The sequence below is a fragment of the Hippopotamus amphibius genome, chromosome 9 (assembly GCF_030028045.1).
Source record: "Hippopotamus amphibius kiboko isolate mHipAmp2 chromosome 9, mHipAmp2.hap2, whole genome shotgun sequence".
In the NCBI taxonomy this organism is placed as follows: domain Eukaryota; kingdom Metazoa; phylum Chordata; class Mammalia; order Artiodactyla; family Hippopotamidae; genus Hippopotamus; species Hippopotamus amphibius.
In genome coordinates, this window is record NC_080194.1 from 4,560,776 (window position 1) to 4,588,607 (window position 27,832).

At 38.4% G+C, this 27,832-nt stretch overlaps 1 protein-coding gene across 7 annotated transcripts in view; it reads right to left on the reverse strand.

Annotated features, from left to right (window-relative positions):
• TTC17 (tetratricopeptide repeat domain 17) overlaps positions 1–27,832 on the reverse strand; it is a 134,696-nt gene that overhangs the window by 38,828 nt on the left and 68,036 nt on the right. For 6 of the 7 annotated variants that reach the window (XR_009047438.1, XM_057695006.1, XM_057695005.1 and 3 more), the window contains exons 17-19: positions 10,779–10,949; positions 1,237–1,496; positions 606–759 (exon numbers count right to left, since the gene is read on the reverse strand). Coding sequence is in view for 6 of the 7 variants with exons in the window: in XM_057695006.1 (XP_057550989.1) it covers positions 606–759; positions 1,237–1,496; positions 10,779–10,949 (585 nt within the window). In the remaining variant the exon portion in view is untranslated. The remainder of the gene's footprint in view (positions 1–605; positions 760–1,236; positions 1,497–10,778; positions 10,950–27,832) is intronic. The other variant, XM_057695008.1, reaches the window with a different exon arrangement.

Here is a 27,832-nt window from a genome sequence, read left to right on the forward strand (position 1 = left end):
GAACCTACAGGCCAAAGACAGACTTTGGGACAACTATGAACCCTGAAATTACATGCCAAATTTTGATGTAAATGCATTTTTTTTTCCTGGGGAGTAGTTCTGAAGCATTTATTCAATACTTAAGAGATATCTGACATACAAAAATGTTACTAGACAGTTAATATTTATTGAGTCCTATGTGCCCCGTTCATTTAAAGCACTTTACATGTTTAAACTCATATAATACAACCACCCTGTAAGACAGATGCAATTATCCCCATTTTATAGATAAGGAAAATGAGGCACAGAGAATTAAATGGCAAAAGTGGTGTGTGAACCTAGGGAGTCTGTCTTAAACCCATGGTTTTATATATTAAACTAGACTGTTAGGTTAAGGATGAAAAGGATAGTTAAGTTCAAGATGGTAAGAATATAAGCCAAATAGCCAATGGTTAAAAAAAAAAAAATCAAACATATGTCAAACCAAACTTTTTATATCGATGACTTGTTCTCTTGCTCAATTACCTTCTCATCTGATCTACTTCAAGTTGCAAACACACACTTTGTGAGCCCTGAGACAGTGGAATATGAAAGAAGAAATAGGCATATTAAATATTCAAACTTACCTTGTGGCCCAGGAGAGGCCACCTTTGGGCCAGTGATCTCCAGATTTGCTTGGTTACGATGTACATTTTCTGCCTGATTCGACTCTACCTTTTTCCCAGGAGTTTTCTTATGATCTCCTTTGGGTTTCTTTACACGTTTGACTTGGAATGTGATCTGGGAAATGAAAATGTGTTAGGGAAAAATGAGACCATTATCACACCTGCCCATGGCTGTGGAACTGGTGACTTTAAAAATAATTGGTCCCATGCTAGGGTTAAGTTCTTTCCTTCAGTTTAATTCCCAAAGGTCTAGATGAAAAATGTTTAGTGAAATAAACAAAATAACCTAGCCTTGAAGGGTAGAGGGGAAACTGAAAAGAAAGATGTCTGAATTGTGCTGTTCCAAGTCTGCAGGCCTTGAGTGTGGTTTCATACCCATCCCATTTCCTCTGCCTCCTGGACGAGCCAGAAATAACCAAGTAACAAGAAATGCTTCTGGCAGTACAATTCCTGTGTGGAGGCTGACTGGAGCATGAAGTAAAGTAGTGCCATACACCCAACAGAACCATTACACTTTGCAATCTAGGAGCACCTCCCACACCCCCAAATACCTGGGCTACCGTCGAATAAGAAATGAGTGGCAAACACTCACCCACTCTGCTGCTTCATCATCTTCGCTTCTGCAGTCTCCATAGCAAGAGCTTCTGGCTACTCCATCCTGGGGACCTTTCTTCAGTACTCGTATCCCCTGCAAGTCTAGACGCCGTCCTTTCATTTCTAGTGCCCCCCCAAAGCCTTCCAGGGGCCATGCCTGTTGAAATTCATCCACCAAAGCCAATATCTCCTCTGACATTTTTGTTTCATCTGAATTCTCCATCTCATCAGAACCATTGCTTTCCTCAACCACTGTACCTGAAATTCAAGTACCAGCATGTTATTAAAAATTACACAGTCATTCAAGTACCTGAGTGACTCCAATCCTGCTTTCTGAGAAAAAGTTTTGGCTCTGCTTAGAGGCACTTCTGTAGTGCATCTTCATAAAAATACCATTCAACATCTTCAAAATTCACAATATCATATCATCCTTGTTATCTAGCTTTTGTAAAAAACCTGGCTGAGAACAATGGCAGCAGCGAGACAGCAGGCAGTCATGGATTATGTCACTAGTGAGCATGCTGATGTCTATTTTATGTGTGTACTTTTTTGGGGAAAAAAACCCAACTTGCACTAGATATGAGACATAGATGGCAAAGATGAAGTTTATTATGAAATATTATTTAATATATAGGATTCTTCAAGCTTTATTCAAATAGCAAATGAAACATCATAGCAGTTCAGACCACACAGTCTAACTGCCTTAACTGAACAATGATTTGTTTAGTGAAAAATTATCCTAATTCCACATGAAGGCTCCCATTTTCACTAATGGCTAATATAAGAAATAGCAATATATTAGTGTAATTTTTTCCTAAAATGGTTATCAAGGTATTTATTATGTTGCTCATGTTTCTTATGTAAAGACTCCCATGGATGTTTCTCAGGGCAATGGCCTATAAATGTAGGGTTGACAAAGAGTTCTTATTTTTAGTTTCTATCTTGTTTGCTACTACATTCCAAATGTCCAACATTGCACCTGGCACAAAGCAGGCACAAACAGCTGTAGAATCAATTAATGGGAACTCAGGAATACTTTGCTTTGTGAGGTCCTTGAGGGTCTGCTATGACTGCTTTTGCCCTGTCCTGCTAGAACTTCAAGACTTTTTAAACTAAAAAGTGTCGTGTGTTAAAGTACTGTCAACCCAGATGAAAGGAAAGCCAACAGAGAGGCAAGCATCATGTCTTCAGCATAGTGTCTGGCACACTATGTGATGTACAAACTTCTCAGTAGCTACTCTAGGAAAGCAGGATTGTTATAGGAAAAGGACTGTTACAAGGATCCCAAACAGGAACTTAATTAGAACTGCCCGGCATCTGACTTGTAGAAACAGAGTTGTTTCTAAGTACTCCTCAAGCTATTTTAGCTGCCTCTCCTTCTTTCTCCTTTGGCTACCATGGGATTCATTGCACCTGGTCCTGATACAGAAAAGAATTTTTGATAGATTTGGCCACAGCCAAGAATATGGGTTTAAAGGAAAGTGGCTTTTGGTCACTAATTCCCCAGTGTACAGGCAGAGCTGCATATGGATGCTGTGTATGGACGCCTCATTTCCATTCAGTAACTGCTACAATTTAGAAGGCATTCATGTTGTTTAGCTGCAAAGAGTTCTGTAAGCCCAGGTCCCAAAGGTTAATACTTCCCTGTGCCCTTATCATATGGTAATAGACATCATTATTAAAAAGTTCTTAGAAAATGGGCCTTTCCTTGATGGAAATCAGTGTTCAATAGAGAGACTACGGAACCTCTGCAGGCTTCTGCTGCTGGCAGCCATTTGGCCTTTTCAAAGGCTGCTGGGGTAGGGGTGATAGCAACTCTTAAAGAACAACCATAAATAAAGGCGAGGAATGGGGAGATCATAAATGTGCTGTGAGTTAGAAAAAAATAAACCAATCTACTAATTTAGACCCTACTACGTGCCCATGTCTGTGCCATGTGCTATACAGGTGGGAGCAAAAAGAATCTGATTCTGAGGAATTAAATATAATCAAGCTGGAGACACAAAACTATATATCAATAAACAATGAGAGACAATTACATTTAAATATTTTTTTCTAAAGGAAAAACATGATTGAATGTAGTCCCAAATGCTTCTTACAGGGAGGTAGACTCCCTGAGGCAGGATTTAGACAGAATAGAGGTCCAGGGAGGCCACTCCCAGAGTGACAAAACTAAAAAAGCAGGTATGGATGTACTCACATACCCATATACATACATACAGATACAGGCATAAGGAAGGTATATGTGAGGGCACTACTAATTTCAGATTAACTAGAACAAAAATGTATACAGAGTATATCAGCAAATAAGATACTTAGGGAAGATAGGTGACATTGAGAGTGTCTGGGAAAGGCAGGAAGAAGATTCATTGTAAAGGGAGCCTCTAGTTTGTTAAGCAAAGAATAACAAGATGAGAGCCACAATATTTATAAAGGTTAGATTAGTAAATCAGCTGGTGTATTAGGAATTAGGGGGTGGAGGACAGAAGGAAGACAGAGGACAGAGGACAATTAGAAAGGTGCTTCAACAATCTCTATAAGACTTTTATATAAAGAGAAACTGACAGGCTGGAGTTAAAGGGGAAATTTTAAAAAGGGAGGGGAAAGAAGTATGAGGAAATTTCAATGAAGAAAAATGAATAGAATTTGGTAATTATATGGATATAATGGCAAATAGAATAAATCCAAAGATGATTGCAAGATTTTTTTTCCTATGTGAAATTTTAGAATCTGTGAATATGAAAACATAATGCTATTTACAAAGACAATGGAATTGGAAAAGGACAACAGGATAGTGTTGGGATTTCAGATGCTTGTTCATTAGTTCATGTAAACATCTGTTGTTATGTGCTTACCAATGTGCTGAGGGCTCAGGAAGTAACAAGCCATGGAGCTTGTCTAGGCTAGAATGGATGGAAGGACACATCTCCAGACACTGTCCAATAAGCAGCTGGAAATACAGAACCCAGGTCTGGAGAGAGGTCTGGACTAGAGTGGGATCTCAGAAGGTTTTAAATTATACTTGAAGTAAGAAGAAAAAGTAAATATTAGGCTATTGCTTGTGGGGCAGATGCTATGATGTAAACTGGAAACAGAGAGACTGAAACCCGTATCTTTATTTTTTCTTCATCTTCTTCAACATTTACCATTTTCAAACTGGAAAAAGGAGAATAATTTTTAATTTTATTTATTTATTTATTATTTTGGGGGGGGTACACCAAGTTCAGAAAAAGGAGAATAAATACTGTGAAGTGAAGAGGCTGTGAGCACCCACAGTGAGGCTTATGTGAGTTCATGTTTTTTTTCACTTTGATGAATCCTATCTCAGGGTACTGGGAAAACTCACGGCTGAGTCTGAGCCCTGTGAGGTAATCTGGCAAGAATCACAGAGACAAGGAGAAGTGCTGAGAGATGGTAGAGAGGTATATGTAATTCTGATTATAAAAAGAAAAAGAAAGAAAAAAAGAAAGAAAAACAATGAGAAAAAAGAAAAAAGGAAGAAAAAAAAAAAGTCCACTATAACTTTGCAACGTTCCAGACACACCTGGAAATTCATGGGCTGGGCACCACAGTTTAAGAGATTTTCAAAGTGGAGCACATTCACAGAAAAGTGATTTGGTGAAAGTACTCAAAACCATGTTAAATGAAGAAGAACGGAAGAAATCAAGGGTGATCCCGTAGCAGAAAGAGTAGCTGACACACACACACAATCAGACTTGAAAAATATTTTGCTAGAAAGATTTAAAAAAAATTCCAGAGCGAGTACTTAAAGGATGGTGAAGGGACTAAAAACTATAATGAAGAGAAGTTATTGAAGGAAATGAGGACATTTAGCTAAAAGAAGCAAAAAACATGGGGGGCGGGGTTAGACAGGAACAATAATTATCTTCAAATACCTAAGGAAATGTGATATTAGTGAGAGACAAGACTTTGTTGGCCTCAGAGGGCAGGACTAGCAATGAGAAGTCATATTTTAGCTCACTATTAGGAAAGACTTATAAATGGTCGGAACTGGAATGGGCTACCCAGGGGGAGACTGAGCTGCCCATGCCTGGAGCAGAAGCAGAAGCCGGACAATGCTGGGAACACTACGGAGAGGTAGAGGACCATCAGAAGTTGATTTAAAAAAAAGTGACTGTGTTTGATAAGAAGCAGCATTAATAACCTTGGAAGAGAGGTTTCAAGAAGAGTTTTAGGAAGCAGAGGCTAAAAAGATAAGTGCTGCATTCAAAATGAAATAGAGTGACAATAAACAAGAGGTAAAGGTCACACATTCAAACAGATGACCACCAACAGGAAGTCCTTCCTTCAGAGTCTGCATTCAAAACACCTCCTCCAGGAAGTTTTACATGATTAATACCCATTTACTATTAGACTGTGGTTTCTGAAGGCAAGCAGGCACATTCTACCTTTAAGAATATGTACCTCTGTCTCACAAAATAGAAAGTATACTACGGAAATAGAGAATGTTGGTTTCAAATTTGGACTCCACCACCATAGGACCTTGGGCAATTCTGTCTCGAGTTCTAGTGTCTTCTTTGCAGCAACATGGATAGACTCGGAGGGCATTATGCTAAGTGAAATAAGTCAGACAGAAAAGGCAAATACTGTATGATATCACTTATACGTGGAGTCTAAAAATATAACAAACTAGTGAAGATAACAAAAGGGAAGCAGACTCACAGATATAGAGAACAAACTAGAGGTTACCAGTGGGGAGAGGGAAGGAGGAAGGGGCAACACAGGAATAGAGGATTAAGAGGTACAAACTATTAGGTATAAAATAAGCTATAAGGATGTATTATCCAACACGGAGACTATGGCCAATATTTTATAACAACTATAAACGGAGGATAACCTTTAAGAATCACTATATTGTACATCTGTAAATTATATAATACTGTACAGCAACTATACTTCGATTAAAAAAAAGGCAGTGAAACAAAAAAGCAGTGATCTCTTTTTTCAAGTCAGACTGTAAAGCTGTGGACTTAAGATTTAATGCATAAACAATGGCATAAAATTTCAAGCCAGTAACCAGAAAGTGCAAAAGGCATAGATTAAATCACTCAGACTAAGGCAGGCAGGGAAACGATTCACTTCTGAGAAGAAAACAACAATCGTGAGTTTTCACTGGCACAGCTAGTGTTTTGCCTCTTTTAGCTGGGTTAGGATGGTAAGAGAAGACAGAGTATTCGGAAAAGACAACCTAGAAAAGCAGACAGGGAACTGTTCCTGTAATAACTCTTGTGCAAATATGCCAGGGCCTCCTTTACTGATGTTTATTGCGCAGATACTGCGTGTATGTACTTGTGAGGACTTTGGTTCACAAGCAACCTCTAAGTCGGGAAGCTGTAGAGTCACGCCTGTGTTTGTGTTGACAGAAATGAACATTTACTGAGTTCCATCTGTGTCCTAGTACTTGGTACAAACGTTTCCCTAAGTTATCTCATTTAAATATTCAAGAGCACTCTGAGGCTTTTTTTTTTTTTTTGGTTTGTTTATTTTTAAATTAATGAGGTAAGGAAGGCTCAGCAAGGTTAAGTAACTTGCCCAAGATTTAACAACTGGTAGGCTGCTGAGCCGGGACACGATAACAATATCTCTGACTACAAAACCTACGCTCCACAGATAAGGTTTCTGGGGGAGGAATTCTGGACTAGATGATGAGGTATTAAAGCAGTGGTTTTTCAGATGTTAATCAGTGACACGATTTTCACCAGTCCTTAGCAAAATGAGAAACAAAAAAAAAGAACACGTGGGCTTCCTAGGTGGCGCAGTGGATGGGAGTCCGCCTGCCGGTGCGGGGCATGCGGGTTCGATCCCTTCTCCAGGGGGATCCCACATGCCACGGAACAACGGGGCCCGTGCGCCACAGCTATTGGGCCTGCGCTTTGGAGCCTGTGAGCCACAACTATGGAGCCCCGTGTGCTGCAACTGCTGAGGCCCACGTACCTGGAGTCCGTGCTCTGCAGCAGCAGAGGCCATGGCAGTGGGGAGCCCGCTCACTGCGATGAGGAGTGGCCCCCGTCACCACAGCCAGAGAAAGCCCGTGTGCAGCACTGAAGACCCAACACAGCCAATAAATAAATAAATAAATTTATATATAAAAAAGAACATGCATCTAAAGTTATAATATATACACACACACAAACTGTGTCCAGCCAGATACACAGCTGCTGGTGTAAAGCTGCCAACTGTCCACTGAGAAAGACTGACCTTTATTCTAAGATTGCCTTTGTTCTTTTTTGACATTAAAATGTTGTTTTATAAAATAATGGTAATAGCAGATGCTAGTTTTCTTTAAAAATGGCCTTACAAATTAAAAAATAAAGTTCTAATCTATCAAACCCCTATTTCTGAGACTCATAGGCAAATGACACACAGTGCATGGGAGCAGAAGGCCTGAGGATGAGTTTTAGTTATATGCCACCTACCAAAGATGTTAGGCTAGGTACCTAACTTCTCTCTGAGTCTCAATTTTCTCACCTACGAGATGGGCTTAAAAATAATACCTATTTCACAGGGTTAATACATAATTCATAATACTTTGTAAGTTATAAAGTACCACAAAAAGGTAGTGATTATCCTAATAATTTATGGTTACTGGAGAGGGCTTAACTATTTGTATTTCTTTAAATTTTCCTCCAAAAATAGCTTTAAAAAGTTTTTAATGTCTATGATTGACTTTTATTAAGCCATACTATTTATATTAAAAAATAGAATCTTTCCAACTCCTAATGACACTACAGGAAGCCTGCTGGCATAAACATGCTAACTTATACCATGACTGTGGTCCTTACGGACTTGTCAGTATCTAGAGAAAAGAAGAAGGTACTCCCATAATTTAGACATGGTAAAAAAAAAAGTACCTAAGAGTAAAACTAGTAAGAGTCATCATCATACTATAATTAAATTAGCAATAGGGAAAGGAATGCACCCTAAGAGACAGTTTGCATAACGTCGAAGGGACCTGGCAAACACCTAGCCCCAGCCAGGGCACCCACTCAGTCTCCCCAGTATGGGGATGGCACAGAACTATGTGGCAGACACGGAACTACAGAAACTTAAACACTAGGTTATCTGCCTCAAGCAATGATATATCCAGAAAACGAAGAGATGAAGAACAAGATTTTGGTTGGGTTTTATTCTGAATTGTCCTAGGAAAAGACTCTAATTTGGTAGTCAGGAGTATTCTAGTCATTAAGGAGTTGTATTGGAATAGGGACAGTTCCCGTAAAATGAAAAAAATACCCCAGGATTTCCCTGATGGTCCAGTGGTTAAGACTCCGTGCTTCCACTGCAGGACACACGGGTTCGATCCCTGGTGGGGGAACTAAGATCCCGCATGCCCTGTGGTTTGTCCAGGAAGAAAAAAACCAACAAAAAAACAAACCAAACCCAAGCTCCTTAATATTACTTAGTTTCATTTGTGTTGATTCTGAGTTTATCAGCCTCCCTCATGATGTTCATTTGGTTGTGTACGTACCTGATGCCACAAAGAGACGTGAAGCTGCTAGTCACTAGAGAGGAGTTAGCCGCACTGTGAATGAACAAAGTGGCCATCTGGTTTAAAAGTCAATTTCTTTTGAGCTGGTAAGTGGGAAATTAATTTCCTTAAAGCCCAATGATTTCTGGTAGAACTGATGAAACTAATATTCTAAACCTGCAAAAGTGAAGGTCGCAACCTCCCCCTTTGAGGTCTAGCTTGCTTCTCTTAGGCACTGTTTTTCATACACATTACCACTTAGAAAGAAACACAAGATTTTGTAATTGCTAAATATGTTAATCCACTCTACGCAGGAGGGCAAAGGCCACATTTCATTACTCTAACAAATATTTACTGTACACAGGAATATAAAGTTATATTCAACATATAAGAAGCTCATAGCCTGATGGGACATAAGACATACGAGCAATTAATATTATATAAAATGTGCCTTGATAAAAAGTGGGAACAAGACAGCAAATGGAGCAACTAAATGCTTGGAGACCTTTTTAAATGCTTCACAGAGGAGATGACATTTGAGCTGAATCTTGGAGATGCATAGGAGTTGCCTATAAAAAGCACAGAGTATGGAGGGGCCCTTCCCAATCTATGCAAAGACATGAAGGCTCAAAGCAGCATGGCACGTGAGGGAATTAGCGAAAGGTTTGTATTTCCTGCTATGCAGAGCACTAGTAGATGGTACAGCTGGAGACAGAATCACGGGCCAAACTGCTTCATATTTCACAGTAAGACATTTGGACTCTTCCTATAGGTAACAGAGAGCCACTGAAAACTTTAAATGTAGGCAACTTACCAGATCAGGTCTGATTTTAGAAACAACTTTTTGGACACAGAAGAAACTGGTAACAGGGATTGTTTCTGCTTTTTAAATTGTATACCAATTTATATGTATTCTCTCTGTCTCTCCTACACACACACACACACTCCCTCCCCCCTGCCCCCGCACTCTCCATACATAGACTGAAGTAAAGGACTAGATATAGGGAAGCCAATTATGAAGCTCCTACAGTAGCTCAGGCAGGTTTCAGGCGAATAGATGAAGAGATGATAAATCTAACAGCTCTTAGGGACTGACTGGATATAGTGATGACTGGATGAGCTGGGCCAGTAACAGGGAATATAGGAATTAGATACAGTTCAGGAAATGGGGCAAAATGAGGACAAGCTGAATTTTAGACATGTTAAATTTGAAGTGCTTGTAGCACTTCCACATCCAGAAAGAGACCACTAAAAAGACAGAAAATAAGATCTGGAGTCACAGAGAATGTCTTAGCAGAAAACACAGATTTAGAGTCACTGGTATACTCCAAAGTTTCTGAAACACCAAGAGATAACACATGGAGGACTAAGAAAAGAAGACAAAGATTAAGATCCTGCATAAAAAAATAAACGACAAAGTAAAGAATAAGTGAATGAAACTGAAAAAAGATATTCTGAGGACAGGAAGAGAACCAAGAACAAGCGGTATCCCAGAAGCCAAGAGGAGAAGAAGGGAAGAGTTTCAGGTGGGGAGCTGTGCACAGTTCCAAAGGCAGTGAAGAGGTTAAGCAGGAGCAGTACTAAGAAGAAGTCACTCATTCTGGCAATTATAAATTAACTGATAATCTTAAGAACTTTTCAGCACAGCATCGCTCAAAATGTGGTCATAAAGTGGAATTTTAGGAGAAGGCCTGGTAGGCATGCCCATTATTTCAAGTCTTTAAATTTTATTGGGTTAGTGTAAATATAGCTTGCTTTTTTTTCAATGACTTACTCAATAGACTAATGACATTAAGAAGAAAGATTAGTACATAAATTTATTCTCGCAAATGAAGATGTTGAGGTGGAGAACAAAGAAAGAACTGTGAAGAGCATTTTTACTTTACAGCTTGCCTTCTGCCTCACAACCTGAGGGTCACCCTCATGATTCTACAATATAATAAGTGACTGGTAAAAGAAAGAACAAACGCTTGAGAGTAGAGAAAAGCCTAAGCTTCAAGCTTGAGAGTTGATTTTACCCCAGAAGCACAGCTCAGGTCAAATCAACTTACTTTCAAGTCTAAGGACATCTGAGTCCCTCCCTGAATTCTCAACAGAGAGCACAGGGTCTTCCTCTGTTCCTGTCTCAGAGGGCTCTTCTTCAGCAGCGTCCAGTGACTGTGGGTTGTCAAAATATTTCTGTTTGTCATGGCTGTTGTCCAGGGTTTTCACATGACAATTACCTCAATGACAAGAGACACAGACAGAGCACATTAGAAACCTCTCTTGTGTAGTCCCGTAGCTCAAGGTCCCCAAGTATCAAGAAGAGCAAAAAGGTGACTGTCGGTTTTTCTCCAGCAGGACACGCACAAATCAGTGAGCTGGAGTGCCCAAAGCCAGATCATAACTGTGATTCAAGATTTTGCACTGAAGTTCAAGTGGCACCTGTTAGGCTACTGTAAGCATTTGGGGGAAAAGCTATAACAACAAAGATCAAGTCCCAAAATAGCCTTCCATTCATAATGAATGGCTGTAAAACACTTCTCTGAAAGTCAAAAACATCATAAAAAAGTGGTTTTCCTTCTATTCGCCTTTTGAAGGTGAGAAATGACAGATTAGTATCTCAATAAGTCTGGAGACAGATGAATTAGAGTCGAAAAATATACCATTCCTGCATCATAGCTTAAAATGAAAGTTAAAGGATTATAAATTAGAAACCAAGGACTTAGAGGGGGACAGTGGTGGCAGAGAACCCACATTTAAGACTGTCAGATCACACAGGTGCCTATTTTTCTTTTGGAAAACAAGTTCTGATCCTGTCATAAAGATTTACCTAAGCATAAAATGTCACACCTTGAATGTAATCACAGCGCTCTGTGATGCTTTCTGACCTGTATAGTGAGCGTGACCTCTTGCTACAATTTTGCCCGGGGGTCAGAGAGTTTTGGCTTTTTCCGGGACTGTGTGTCACAGGGATACAGAGCCACTATCCAGCTCCACCTGATGGTCATTCTCTGGCTATGCGATGTGTTACTGGGCTTTTGCGTCTGCTGCGGCGGGCATCTGGCTGGCTGCACAGGTCTCGCCATGTTCCATGTGTGTTGCTGCTGAAGACGCACATTCAGTGGAAGCCTACATTCCTGTTCTAGGACAATTCTCTGGGTAAGAGTGTAAAAGGAACTTTTCTCCTTTATCAGAACATCCAAACATGTAAACATGCTAACATGCTCTAAATTTTTTTTTTAAGAGAATGTTGCCTCAAAGAGATGTATGTATCCAATCAGGCTATCTTTGCAGCAATGGAAATACAAGAAGTCTCTGGATCTGATGACTCTCTTTCAGATTCCATAATTTAGGAAAGCACTTCTCAGGCCATTGCCCTTATTGTGCCTAGAAAACATAATGGGCTCAAAACCTTTCCCAACTTACTAGTTTAGAGAAAGGGGACCGCATACTCAGGGAGTCACGTTCCACTTTCCGGTTCTACACTATCACACATCTGAGGCTACCATTTTCAACCAGGCTACCTCAGAAGCTTTAGCTCGCAAGAGACTTAGGAGCAACTTGGGGAGACAGCATACACAAGACAACGAACGATAATGTGGGCGTCTACTGTGCCACGTAAGAGCTTCCGAGAATAAGCTTTGAGGAGGTAGAACCTGAACTCTGAAGAATACGTAGTACTTACAAAGGGGGAACTATAAGGAAGGGAACCAACATTTATCGAGTATTTTTGTATTTTTTCTTCCACTTACTCCTCAAAAACACCCTTTGAAATATTAATTTTACAGATAAGGAAACTGATTGTCAGTGAAATTAAGTAACGTGCCTAGCTGACTGAATCAATTGATTTGAATCATTCTATTTTTACCACAAAGCTTCCTGGCTTTGCTCTAGTCAATACTACCTCTTTAGCCGAAAAAATACAGAAGGTGGCATTCTAGGCAGGGAGGAAGAACGTGTTGAGCAAAGCGACAGGAACGGGAATTCTCACTGGTGTCTGGGAGACAATGAGAAGTACGATTTGATAGAGATGGAAGGTGCGCAGTGTGTGTGGGCCCTGGAGGGCTAACAGAAAAGACGCCACGAGCAATGGTAGTTGCTTCCTTCCTCCAGATTCTCCTGAGAGGACAGAGAGAGGTTGCAGATTTGCCTCCACTTCTGTCTTCCTCACCCAGTACATGCAGGTAAGTATGGGGAAACCAAGCATACCAGTATTAAAATAAAACAGAACAATGACAACAACAGCTCTACACACCCAACTGGCTAAAATTTACTATGAAGAACAGCACACTTCTCAGAGGCAATTCTTATTTGAGATATAAATAAGCATGACTATTAAAAGCAGAGAGGAAAAAATGATGACAATGATACTGATAATTTTAAATATATGTTATTCCTAGTGAATATTCTCTGCCTTCAGCTTTGGTGAATTTGCCTCTAAAGCATTTTTCACCTTGACACAAGTCGAGTAAAGCAAAAGGACAAACCTTTAACACTGGAACCCAGTGAAAATCTAGCTGTGTTTTATGCAGTTGATTTCCTCCTTCAACCTTTGCCTTTCTTATTTTTTCTCTCCCACCCTCTTCCTATTATAAAAGTTTAAATGGTTTCATCTTTTAAAATGCCTGCAATATTTTAAAATGCTTTGCAGGTAATCTATAAGATATGATGTGCATAAGATCCTGAAGCTAAAATCAGTCCTCCCGAGTGACCTCAGACCCAGACACCCTCCTGAAGGAAGTCTTGTGCATTCTAAGAATGTTTTAACCTCCAACTCAGGAACTGGAGCAAATTCATGAGGGACGGGGCAGAAAAGGGGATCAGGGAGAACTGGGGGAGTTAAAGGAAGAATAAGAAGTTTATGTTAAGATATTTCTTGGAAGTAGGCAGAATCAAAATGATCAAGTGAAAACTATATGCTTTAAAATTAGAACTGTTAATATGAATTTTCTTAGGCTGACAGTTAAAAACAGACTGGTTTAGCATTCTGGTGTGATTTCCATGATTATCTAGGCTAATAAGAGAAAGTTGAATTGCCTAATTTTTTAATTACTCCTTCCAGTTGTCTGAGGGAGAACTGAAGAACTTCAGAAAAAACAGAAGTTTCTATTCTTTGGACTATATAGCATAGGTCTACTCCAGCTCAAAGGGGAACTTAAAAAAGTTGCCTATGTAGAAAAATATTGCTTGTCTTCCCAGCAAAGGTAGAGATGATGTTCTCACTAAAGAAACACAAGAAAATGTTGGAGAAGGAAGAATGGAAAGACACCTAAAAAGTAACAAGTCATATTCCGTGCATACGACTTATTTTTTGCTGATGCAAAAATGAGATTCTGCACCTTAGACTAAACCTTGAGAGTTTTTTGAACGACATGATTTAAATGAAATGCCTTAGCTAACAATGTCCGAAGTGAAAATGGAAATACTTTTCTTTGCTTAACGCTCTATACTTGCTTGCAAAGCATTTAGCATCTAATTCAAATCCTGGCAGTCTGGTTTTTCTTGGAAGTAAGAGAGTACAAAGCAATACCAACTAAGCATGAAACTCCAAAGAGGGTATTTCTGATTCTGGTATTGCTATGAGATCTTAGACATATCAATCCTTTTCTGTGGTTAGAGTACTGCCTGCATAAATTGGGTTATTAATATTAACCTACCCTAAAGGGTGTTCTGGAAAACAATTAAATATTTAACACACCTTGTCAAAGCGTAAGTCTTCTAAGGGAGAAAGGCACAATTTATTCTGTGGCTAAACAGATTTTCAGAGTAAACTAAGCTCTCAGGAACTCCTATCATGACTAAGGCTAAGGAAATCACCTATCTTCTCATATTAATTTTGTTTACAAAGGTCCTAGAAGAATATTTGTTTTCTAACTAGAGTTAGGTAACCACTTACTTGTTAAAAAGAATTCTTCCCTTCTGAATCTCCTAAGTTGGTAAGAGACTCCTGGTTGGGTTAGGAATCCTTCAGGGTTCCTTAGGATTTTTTAGGGTTAGTTGTAATAAAGAAATGCCACAAAATTGAGAGGCATTAAAACTTTGTAAGAGCCAAGTAACTAGAGCTAGCCAAGTAAAACTACTGGCAGTCTCATGTAACTTTTTTAGCATTAGAGCATAGTGAGTAAGAGACAGACTGGAGCCAGACTAAGTGAGTTCAAATCCTGTTTCTACCACTTTCTAGCTGTGTAGCACGGCAAATTATTTTTAACCTCTTTGTTTTTCAGTTTCCTCATCTGCAAATTGAGTTGAATAACAGAATCCACTTTCTTGCTGAGATAAAATGTAATGAGCTAGACATTGCCTAGCACATGGTAAGCTGTTATTATTTTTGTTGTTTCCATGAAAAGTTGCAAAGGAATAAGAAATTACCTCAGTGTAATATCTTTTAACAAGGCCTCTTAGCTATAGCCAATGCAGAATCTCTAGTATGAGCAACTGGCTCTTAGAAGTTATCAAGGTATTTGCCTAATTTCAACTTCCAATGTGTATGTGTGTTGGGGGGGAGATGCTGGCGGCAGTATAATGTTCATTTCTACCAGTCATTCAGAAGAAAACAGCAATTAATTCAGATTAAACTGCTCAGCATATCAAAATCCTAAAATATTTAGTACATTTAGCGATTAGCTTCACAGTGCGCTGTGTTCTCTAAAGGACACTTCCAATAGATCGTGTGAATCCACTGCCTTACAACACGAAAGTGGGCTATCAAGTGTATGTTCAGTTAACCAACACTCGCCTCTGCTGCTTGACAGCAACTGATAGGTGCTATTTTTGCTCCAGTCTTCCTGCAAATCTTTCTCCCTCTAACATGCTTTTCCCTCCCATACAACAAATAAGTGTAATACTCCCATGCTTCTTATTATATGATGAATTTCTAAGACAAATAATAATTTGTAATGGGAACAAGAATTCAAATTTCAATTTTATGCTGCTGAAGGCAAAGTAAAAGATGTCAGAAAAATGGTCTTTATGAACAGTAGAATATTCTAAGGATATTCCTATCTAAGGATATTCTTGTTCTAATAGGATTATATTATACTCTAAAGTTTCCTTTTTTCTGCCTGTAAGAAAAGTCACCTTATAGGAAGCATTCTATTAAATATCAGTTACATGGGTGGAAAACATAGATAACACTGTCTTGGACTTCCCTGGTGGTGCAGGGGTTATGAACCTGCCTGCCAATGCAGGGGACATGGGTTTGATCCTTCGTCTGAGAAGATCCCACATGCTGAGGAGCAACTGAGCCTGTGCGCCACAACTACTGAGCCTGCGCTCTAGAGCCCTCGAGCCACACTGAGTCCACGTGCTGCAACTACTGAAGCCCACATATCTAGAGCCCGTGCTCTGCAACAAGAGAAGCCACCACACTGAGAAGCCAGAGCACTGCAACGAAGAGTAGTCCCCACTTGCCACAACTAGAGAAAGCTGCGAGCAGCAGTGAACACACAACGCAGCCAAAAAATAAAAAATTAAAAAAAAAAACTGTCTTCTCAATAGACATGAGTGACTTTTTTATAGTATTTGTCTCTCTCCTTATCTTTCTACTCAAATGCACTCAAATAATGCAGGTGTAAAACAATTTTTTTTTTTTGTAAATAGGTAACTCAGAAACACAATGTGAATGTTTTATTTTACTACAGTTTTAGCTACCTCATAATTTCATATTTATTTCCCTAGTAAGATAATTGTCTTTTAGGAAACATAGTAAAAATAAATTGTGAAGTGAACAAAAGGGCATTTTTCAGTTGCTCACCACTGCTATGCAAGATTACTTTAAAATATTACTGGGAAACTTTAACTGTGGGTGGCATGTGGGGCTTGGTACCACACAGGGTAACAGGTAATTTGAAGAAGTAAGAAACCTTACTGGAACAGATTCCATTATGATTTCCACCTTCAGAGGTTGTGACAGAGTCTTGTAGACCTTGTTCTTTTTTTTTTTTTTTTTTGTAGACCTTGTTCTAAAAGAAGGATTCCATGGTATGAATTCAAATCCTGCCTTAGCTGTAGCCTTACCATATGAACTTGGGCAAATCGATTCCCTTCTCTGTGTCTAGGTTTTTTATCTGAAATGGAAACAGAAGCTACTGTCTTATAATAAGAGAAGTCTTAAGTCTTAGGAAACACCAAGGCTGAAACCACTGTGAAGATAAGCATACACAGCTCCTTGAATTTAGGTGAACCTAGGCTGCTGATGGCTGCACCTGAGACAAGGGAAGCTGCCTCACCTTTGTCCTGTGCTGTCCTCCCCTTAGAAAGATGAGAGAAATCATTTCAACAGAAGTAATGGCTCAGACTTGTTCTCAGTGAGCAATTAAAGCTGAATGGAATTCTTTGCAGGAGGTTTAAAAGTAATAGTTATGTACTGGCTGACCTTAAAAGTACAGCAATGCTAGGTAGAAAACAGACCATATTAAAGACTTGAAATCAGCAACCTCAGGATTACACAGATGTTCCCTCACGGTGAGGTGAATGAGTCAGAAGTGAGCTTAAAAAAGAAAAACGAAGAAAGAAAAATGTGTGACCTCAAAAAGAAGTACAGGGGGAGGGGGGATAGAGAGAGAGAGAGAGAGAGAGAGAAGGAGATTTCCTTTTACTACATATTCTAGAGGTAAATTCCATCCCGGGGAACACTCTGTTCACACATGGTGGGGGAAAGCTGATTTGTCCGAGTTCAGAGATGAACTGGTTTCTATAGACCTATATTCCCTGCCTCCTTTTAGAGGAGAAAAAGGAGAACTAGCAATAAATCTGGCCTCTTTGTCTTGCCAAGGGGCCTTGCCTTAAGTGATTAAAGCAAAGAGAGCAAAGTCAGCACCAGCTGAAACACAGATACCATGACATGTAGGAAATGACTCCAGTGATGGAATCCAAGCTCTCCACAGCTGTAACTTCCTCTAGAAACGTGAAAGATCAGGTTAGATCTCTAAGCAACGGAATTTAAACATTTCCTGGAATTTTACTAGGAAAGATTTTCCCATGCAGAAACTATATTGAAAAAGAAAGAAAATGAACTGCCGTAGCTGCTGCTATTATTTTATTATTATTGTTGTTGTTGTTGTTGTTATTAAATATAAATCTCTTACTTCAGCCTAGGGAAATTTGTTTCAAGCAAGAATGCTGGGGAAACAAATCCAGTAGATTTTCTCACACTTACTGGTTTACCCATAAATGTTAGTTTTTCGATGAGGGTCAACAAGGACATTTGTTTGTAACTTTCATTAGAAGCAGTGCAGACAGGAGGTGGGAAAACACAGGCTATCTATTAGATGTGTCATCTTTTAGTGGACAAGTGAGACAATATAATTCCTTTTCTCTTCTCCATCCTATGGTGTGGGAGCTTCAGACCTTAAAAGAATATCTATATCTATATATGTATGCTGAGTAGGGGTTTGGTATAAAGCATTCTGGGTAAACAGTGGGTGGATACAAGTTAATTACCCTCTATTACTAGGTATTCTCAGCAGTTCAAACTTGAAATGCCATTAGCTAAGTTGCCATCTGAGTACGTTCTATGGGCTAAACATTGGGAGGAGGATGTGGAATGTATGGTGGACCAGGGTATGAAGTTGAAAAAAGGACTGGTCCCTGCTCCCAAGGAGCTAGAGAAGTCCTAGGAGAGTTGTGTCTTGCACACAAATAACTGTATCGACAAGTCACAGGAACTGAAGGAGAGGCGCAGGTGGAATGACTAGTTATGTATTACTTATAATGAAGGGATCAGGTTAAGGCATATACGTGGCAGAAGTGGGTCTTGAAGGATGGGCAAGATTAGAATTTTTGTGGCAGGGGGAGGACAGAGTTATGGGGAAGAGCTACTGAAAACAACATAAACAAACACATGGAACCAGGAAAGCAGGGTGTATGTGGTAAAGAAAACAGGCTATCCACAATAGCATCATTATATGTCATGGTTTGGTACAATTTCCACTGACTTTGCAAAAGACAGAGTGATATTAAAGTCCTTATGTGGTCAGTGAGCTTAAATTAAGCTCATTTATTTGAGTCAACCACATATTCTTGCAGTGACTTGGCTTCAATCAATTCTTAATATCGAGAATAAGCCTATAAACAGAGGGCTGGGGTGAGGGGATGGGGAGGGCTTAGATTTCCTAGTTACTCACAACCTTTGTGGTTTATATTTACCTCTCCTTTCTCCTGCTTCAAGTGATGTGTCATCTGCTGACGTCAAGGGAAAAAATCTAGTAGAAGAATCAGCAGACCTTAACTCTGGTCCTCTTCCTCAAACTACAAATGGAGGCACAGAGATGTGCATGATGGGGAAGCGGCCTACCACCAGAGGCACTTGTTGCCATCAGGCTTGCCCTTTTACCTAAAGCAAGGATACAATGCAAGGCCAAGGCTAATGAAATGTCAAAGGCTACTTGGTCTTTTTGACTCCTCAGATTAAGTGAATTATAAGAATAATAGGATTTAGATATGAGGACAAAGAGGGTTAGGAATTGTCCTTTACACGGCGTTTGGGCAGTATGTATGATATTTAAACCCAGGTTTAAAAAAAAAAAGGCCACTGAAGTCCCCTACCACAGAACATTTTGAGCAAGACCTTGCGGATCTCAGTAAGAAAGTTCCTTAGTTGCCTGATGGCAAACCCACTTTAGAGGTTTGGGATTAAGACAGGACCTTGGATTTGAGCATGTCTACCTACATCTAAGTATATATGGCCAATGCACTATTTCAAGTGAAAAGTATAGAAAAATAAACGATAGCATCATACTGTTTCCTTTTGCGCTATGACATCAAGTGGTAGATAGCTGCCTGCAGGCATTCGCCTCAGCGGCCACTCTGCCCATAATAACATGGTTTCCAGGACCGTGCTCTCTCCCAATTTTTTAACATTTATGGTTTTCAGGCAGTGTACAGTGAGAGAGGTGGTGAACTCTTTGTTTTGTTCCTGTTAGGTTTTCCTCCAGCTGTAGTTCACATCATCAAGGAAAATGGGCTGTATTATTACAGGTGTGTGAGGAATCAGAAGACTCGATCAACACCACATACCCTATCAGCTGATGCTGACCTCCAGAGCTCTTTCTCCTGAAATGTGACATGCTTGGTGTTTTTTGTTTGTTTTTTAATAATCATCATTTTGGATATTTGTGATCTGTCTGGGTTATTAAGTCATGCCCGACAGCTAAAGCAGTTTAAACTGCTTTGAGAGTGGCAAATTTTAAACGGCAAATTTAGATTTGTTGTTATAAAAATCAACTAAATGAGAGGATAAGAGAAATCCAAAGCTGTGCTCTTTTCAACAGCTATGAAATCTGATTTAAATTTCTCCTGTATTTGCAAGATTATAACCAAATAAACTTTGGTGGTTAAGAAAAAGTAACAGATTACTGAGATTTTCTTGGCCAAAGAGCACAACAGTTCAGCATGAAATAAATTCACCACTAGTAATAACTTACACTGAAAGAAAAAAGGGGGAAGAAACCCAAACCAGCATACACATGGACACACGTACACATATATGCCAGGTATCCTCAGTCACATGTATTTTAAATCCCACCAATGCTCTTTTCTAGTCATTATCAGGTGCAACTGCTTTATTTCCATCAGGCCTTGGAACTGAGTAAAGAAAAAGAAATCATTCAATGATCAAATTTGTAAAGGGCTCTAGATACTTGGTGTTCACTAGTTTAAACAAGAACTCCAAAACTGGGAATTCATTTCAACTAGTTGGTTCATGGTTGCACATAAAGAATTTTCTAAGGTATATGTCACTTAAAAAAAGAGCCCACTCTAATGTAGCATGGAGTTTTAGTATATACGTGTGTGTGTGTGTGAGAGAGAGACAGACAGAGACAGAGACAGAGAGGGACAGAGAGGGAGGGAGGAAGAGTTCTGCCGATTAGAAAAATCTTTCTGAATGGGGAAGAGTCATGCAAATGCTTGTTGTATGAGATCGTAAAGCTTAACATCACAAACTGAAATATCTCCAAAGACATCTGCAACCATGAATGCAAACTGAAGATGTAAAAAGAAAGATATAGCATCCAGTGAACTTGCCTAACTTACTACACACAAAGTATTTATAACTAGAAGGTAGCCCCCTTCAGTGCCTACCGGGAGACGTGCACAACTGCAGTGACAAATCATATTAAAAACTTCTTGTTCAATACCTAGTGGGGGCTAGATAAAACAGACCCCTTCTTGCTCATCCTTCATTTTTCTTGTGACCTCAGTGATGTGAGTGTAGGAAATCACAGTAAGCTCCTGATGCAGAATGTAGCCGATACATAAAGAAAGATGTCTCAGGATAACTTTCCAACCCTATCTGTAGATAAGTGATCACAAAATATGATTAATGATGCCTTCCAGTGGGTGTCCCCAACACTACATACAGAGCATAAAGGAAGCAGAACCATGATCTAAATTCACAAACTCAAAAATATAACTCACTTTCTTTCGGAGACTCAAGATATTAACCCTAACACTGGCAAAGACCATTCTCACATCTGAAGCATTAAGATCTGTAACTCTGAGAGAGTATACATGTGCAACTTCTTATTTTTAAGGTAATGCACAAAAGCATTCCATAACTAAGTAACAAGCTGCAGTGCTAACCATCCTAGCTGACTTCAAGAAGTGCTACTGAAATGTCCAGAGTGACTGCTTAGTTGCTGTCCTTGGTCATAGTCCTCTTGGAGCATCACAGCCAGGCTGCAGGGACTCAGTGCTAACAGTCCTGGAGACAGGGAACAGAACCGCTTGCTCTGTGTGTGTTACATGTTGGGGCTTAGAATACCCTCCTAATAAATGCCTTACTTCTTCATTCACCTGCCAAATTTTTCTACTATTTTATTCCAAACAGAGAATTACTTTTTCATGTTTCTAACAAGTGAATTTTTAAACCGTCTTCCTTATTTGTGTCCTATATTATCCAAAGAATGATTCTCAGTATCATCAGCTATTTGCTTTAAAGGTATTTTAGTTACACAGTGACAGGATGAAACACAAGTTATATAGTTTAGAATCTATGTCAATAACTCTAAAGTAATCCAACGATATGTAGAGAGCTCACTTTAATATTTCTACTATCCTCAAATTTATTCTTTAGTATAGATATCTCCCCATTTTACAGAAAATACTTTCGATAAAATGAGGTCACCAAATGATTTTCTAAACTGTTAAACGCAGAGCTTCTCACACTATTCATTCATCCACTACTGTTGCGATTTTTCCATAGGTACCAGTACCATTATTTACGCGATGTTTTTCTTTAAAAGGGTTCCCTGTTTAATCTTACATTCATTTATGTTAAAAGGGAAAATCAGCACCACTTTTCATGAATTACAGGTTTGATGTGCTGGTTATACATTTCTTCTAATAATCATCAGAATAAGCCACAAATACTAAAATTTAAACACGTTACTCTAAGTACCACCTAAAAGCTTGCGCACCTCTGGTGATATCTGTACCATACTTTAGGAACCAATACAGAATATACTACTGTTATTTCTTTTTCCTTCTCAAACCCTCTGTTCTTCTGACCTTCAAGACTCAGCTCCCTCTTGGTTCTCCCAATACCTCTCTTTACTCACTCGTTCACTGGCTCTGCTCCTTAAATGCTAGTATTTTCTAAGATTCCATTCTAGGATTTTTCTTCTCACCCTGAACACTCTGAGGGAACCAGTGGCGTCTCTGAATGAACATGTCTGTCACCGGACTTATTTTCCAGCCCCACATCAATGCATAGATAATTTCTTTTCCATAGTCCTTCTCTTAATGACATTGACACGTATCCAGTTACCAAAATAAGAAACCTCTCCAGTCAATTCACGGTGAGTCCACTGTTTTCAGCCCTTCCTCTCTCATTTTATCTTTAACTTCCTCTGCCCCTCTTCACACTCATCTGATAACTGGCCCCTTATTTCACTGAGAAGTAATTAAAAGCCTCACCATGTACCTGTATCTATACCTATATATTGTACCTTCTCCTATCTAAGGACAACTTCTACGCCACATCTGTGCCTTGGATCCCGTCCCCTTCTGTTTATTCGAGTTTTGCTTCTACAATTTTTTCTGCATCTTCCATTTCTTCCTCTTTGCTGGATCATTCCTATAGGAACACACTGCCTCTTATTTTTAGGACGATAAAACCCAAACCAAATATCTTCGCTCTCACATCCCCCTCCAACGACCATCCCGTTTTTCTGCTTCTCACTGTAGCAAAACTCCTTGAAAGAGCTGCTAGCCATCTCCACTGCCTCATCTCCTTCACAAGCCATTTAATACAAACTTTTAAAGACTGCCAACAATCTCCATGTTCTGAAATCCAGTGCTTTATTCTCTGTCCTCATCCAACTCAAGCTCTTACGATATACGCATGCAGCGTAAGAATAATGATGCAACTGATCACTCCTTGGAACACTTTCTTCAATTGGTTTCTGGAATAGATAGAACACTTGCCTCGTTTTCCTACTATCTTGCTACTCCTATAATGTTCTTCCTCTTCTGACCACTAAATGTTGGCTGGAATGCCCTAGTAATTAATCATTGACCTACTTCCCTTTTTATACTAACCACTGAGGTAACTTCATCCAATTTTGTGATTTTAAAAAAGATTCATGTCTGTGGCTCGCAAATTTTCATCTCTAGCCTGGGGCTCTTCCTCACCATAATGGCATTCATATATCCAAGTGCCTACCCAACACCATCACTTAAACATGTATCAGGCAACTGAAACATCACATGTTTAAAACCAAACTTGTTTTTCTCCCTAAATCTGCTCTTTCCTCAGACTTTACTATTGCATTAAATAGCAGGACTGGTTATTAAAAAATCTCATTAAATAGCACCTAGTTGCTTAGGTTCCACATTTAGGAGTCACCCCGACCTCTCTTTCTTTCATTTCCCATACTTCCTCTGGTAGTTTCTTGTTGGTTCCACCTTCAAAAATACACCCCAAATGTGATCACTTCTCACCTTCTCCCCTCTCACCCCACTGGTCCAAGGCCATATCATCCTTCACCAACAGCATCCCAACTAGTCTTCCTGCTTCTGTCCTTACCCAACTACAACCTATCTTCAACAGAGCAGCCAGAAGAATCCTGTTAAAAGGTAAATCAGAGCATTTTCCTCCTATGCTCAAAACCTTCCAAATCATGTATCTTTCTCTTAGAATAAAAGCCCAAGTTATTAGAATGGTCTGCAAGGAAGTAAAGATGTGATTCTAACTCTCCTCCCATTCATTTCTGCTTTCATCTCCTACAACTCCACTGCAACCACACAAAAGCTCTCCTTTCATAAGCTTTTGCAACAACTATTTTCTCTGCCTGAAATGTTCTTATGCTGCATGTTGGCATGGTCCAACCTCTTACCTCCTTCAAACCTTTGCTCAAATGTCACTTTCTCAATGGGGCCTCCATAAACAATCCAATTTAAATATCATGCCTACCCTTCTGGTCTGTTTATTTTTCCCCAGAGCACTTGTCTTCTAACATACTAAATAACTTCTTTAATATGTTTATCATCTGCTCTGTTTCTCTCTACTAGAATGTAGCTCTACAAGACTTGGAGTTTTTGTTTGGTTGGTTGGTTTCTAGTTCCTATAATAGTAGGTATTAGTTGAATAAATGAATGAATAAATAAGCCATGCTCAGGTCTCTTTGGTTGAAAGAAAACACTCTATTGCTTTAGAAGGTTATATGCAGCATCAAATTTCATTTTTCTTAAATATTATTTGGTCAGGTTAACAATCTGTAATGATTGGAGGATAACTGTGGAAAGATCTTAAGCACCGGCCAACAGGCTCATTCCTCAAAAGAACAAATTTTTTTTTGCACGCTGGGCAAAAAGTTCATGTTAAAAACCAATAAGTATTTATATACATTCAATGTCTCTTGGAGGCTGAAGTGTAAAACCACTGGTTAACAAAATGTGCCTTATTGTCTTAACTTCTTATGATAACCAAAGGTAACCATTCTGCTCATGAAACCTAAATGCTGGGAATCCCCAAAGATAAATATTACCTACTGAGCAAACATTACAAATATGGCTATCATATCTTCTGTGTAAAATCCAAGGCTACACAGCAATCTAATGATGCAAAATTCAGAAGAGATCAAAGTGACATGCTAAACTTGAAAGGGACCACTTGAGGTGTGCTTTAGGGTTTGTTATGACTGTCCCCCATAACACAGTTCAGAGACATGTTTTATACAGGGATGTATGTCTCTCTTTTGAGGAATGATATAAGAAGTGCAGTGATTATACTACTTTAATAACTCAAAAATCTACAAATATGAATTCTTTCAGTCTTGGCAGTGGAATAGTTTATGACTTGAGAATAAAAGAGTTATGCATGAGAGCCACACTGGCCTTGGAAGGGAGAGGACTCACATTTCAGTCTCTGTGCTACCAATGACTGACTCGTGACTTGAGTAAATCATAACCTTTGCTTCTAGATTCATAAAAAAGGAACTCTTCTTATCCCCCTTCCACCATCACATAGATAGTTACCAAAGGATTGTTTGTTAAGCAAATAATTAAAGCCCTTTAAGTAAAGAAATATAAAAATTTAGACACATTACATACAGAGAGGTACATCTAGCTTTGTTGCACGATGCACCTGCATGTCAGGATTTTGAGCCTATAAAAAGTTAACCAGTTTTAATTCTTCTTACAAAAATAAATGGAGGCAAGCTAACTAGTAGCATATTAAAAATGCTATATAAAAACTGTGTCTTTCAGGCCCTTCTTTCCTTCCTTCTGTTTTTTCTTTTTTAAGGCAGATTATCTTCACTAATTCTAGTCAAGAAAGTGATAAAGCTAAGGTCCTTAATATAGCAGGTAGCATGTGTTGAACAGTCCACAGGAGGGCAGCAAAATGCAGGATTTCTTTTTCTTCAAAATCTGAACTCCGTGTAAAACTGCTTTAAGCCACAAGCTATAAATCTACAGAAATTTAGGTTGAAGAACACAGACTAAACACAGGCAATGAAACAAGTTATAAAAGAAGATAAGATTAAGGTAAATAGTAAGTAGATGCTATAAATATAGAAACATTATACAGACAACACAGGATAATTCTTCTGCACAATGGAACAGACATTAAAGCTCATGTACATGATTTAGAAATTCAATTTTTTTCTATAGTGGTGGAAGCTTTCATATACATATTATAGAGAAATGTATATAAAATTCTAAGCATACTTAGACATTAAAGTCTGAATCCTGCATGACATTTATTCATAATTTCTAAAGATCTGGGCCACTAATTTTAAGTGGGCATGTATCTCAGTGAATTAAGAAAAGACTAATGTTCAGAAATTGTGGGCTGATGGTTAACTATATTCAGTTAATAACAATGCCATTGTTAGTGGCAAACCTATAAGCATATAATGAAGTCTAATAAATATAACCTACCATTGGTCTTTTGTTTTCTAATACAAGAAAAATAATACTGTATGAAGAATACAAAAAAAAAGTAAAATTACGCATATCAGAGATATAATAATAGAATAACGCAAATTGCTTAAGTAGTAGAAAGCATCTTTGTTAGATGTAACTTTCAATTTTTAAATCACTGATGTTAAAGAATGAAAGTATTTAGAAAATACTTTGAGGTAATAAGTGTTCGGAAAACCCACTATCATGAATATTACAGATTCAATATCCACATTTTGCTTATACTGTAATGACAAATTATTTTCCATTTTTTTCATCACTAGAGAAGATAATCATTATTGCTTCATGAAATTTCATTTTCTGTGACACCTTATCATTTTCAATTTTAAACAAGTCCTTTTTTAGTGCTGAGCACTCAAGAGACCTTACTGATATTCAAAAGCATCATAAGTTTATTTAACAGATTCCATTTTACTTTAAAAAAGGCCAAGTATGTTGTTATTGAAAAATGAGTTTGTTAAAGTGGCCAATTCAGTTCTATTTAAGTTAAATTGTAAAATAACAAACCAATATATGTGGGGGATAAGTATGTATTTAAAAACTGCCAAGATAAAATGTTAAATCAAAAATGGAAGCACTAGCTTCTCTTTCACAGTCAGCTTCAGAGTGGGCAATTAAAATCAATCCAGTGTACCCCCCCCAAAAAAAAAAAATTGTATATGCAATTAAAAAAAAAAATCAATCTATTATGTTTTCCTTCCCAGCATCCTTGAAACTGTGATGCTGATATAAAAATACCTATAAAAGAATTTATTAAACATTATTCAAAGGAGAGAGAGAGATGATGATGAGCAGGTTCTATAAGAATACACGCAACTAACACACGATTTCTAGACTAATCCAAGTTTGGAAAAACCGTCAGATAAGTGATTCTGCATTAACTGACACATTTTTAGCTACGAAGTCTTTACAAGTAGGACAATTCTGTGAGCATGATGATTAGGGTACTTTTAAGCTGAATGAATCAGTACTCAAAGCTAAATACATTACCTGTGCACATATTCCAAGAAACATAAACTGAAAATCTGTGTTAAAAATTTCCATGATTATATATGAAAAGTAATAAAATACCTGCTGATGTTAAAAAAGACTTGTCAATAATTATACCATTTAGTTTATACTACCCAAGACATTACACTGTATTATAGTTGTTATAAGAACTGTCTAAAAAAACAAAAACAGTGTCTAATGTGGATCTTTAAAGAAAATAATTTGGGGAAGATTAATAACAGTGGTCAGAAAAATTGTTTTTAAAATGTTTTCCAAGAGTACTTAACTATTTTTGATCTTGAAAGCTTATCTAAAAAGCTCTTAAATTGGTAGCTTTTCAAATAGGCTTTCATAATAGAATTGTTTAGGCTGGGAACAGGGTGTATAAGGGCAGCTTAAATTCTTGTCCAAAAAAACCCACTTACAATATGAATTCCTTGATTATTATACGGAAATAGAATCACAAGCCTTGCTTGTCTCTTGAAACCTCTGTAGTCATAATAAAAACTTTAGACAGATAATATGTCAAACAAATAAGATAAGAATCTTCTTTCAGTATTGCAAAAATGAAAAAGTAAAGGGCAGACAATTATCTGAAGGTACAGAAATGCTAATCATTACTCAGAGGTTTTGTCTCCTTTTTCATAAACCATTTAGTAAAGCTCAGAGATAATTGGAGTAAATGCAACTGCTAGGTTTTAAAATG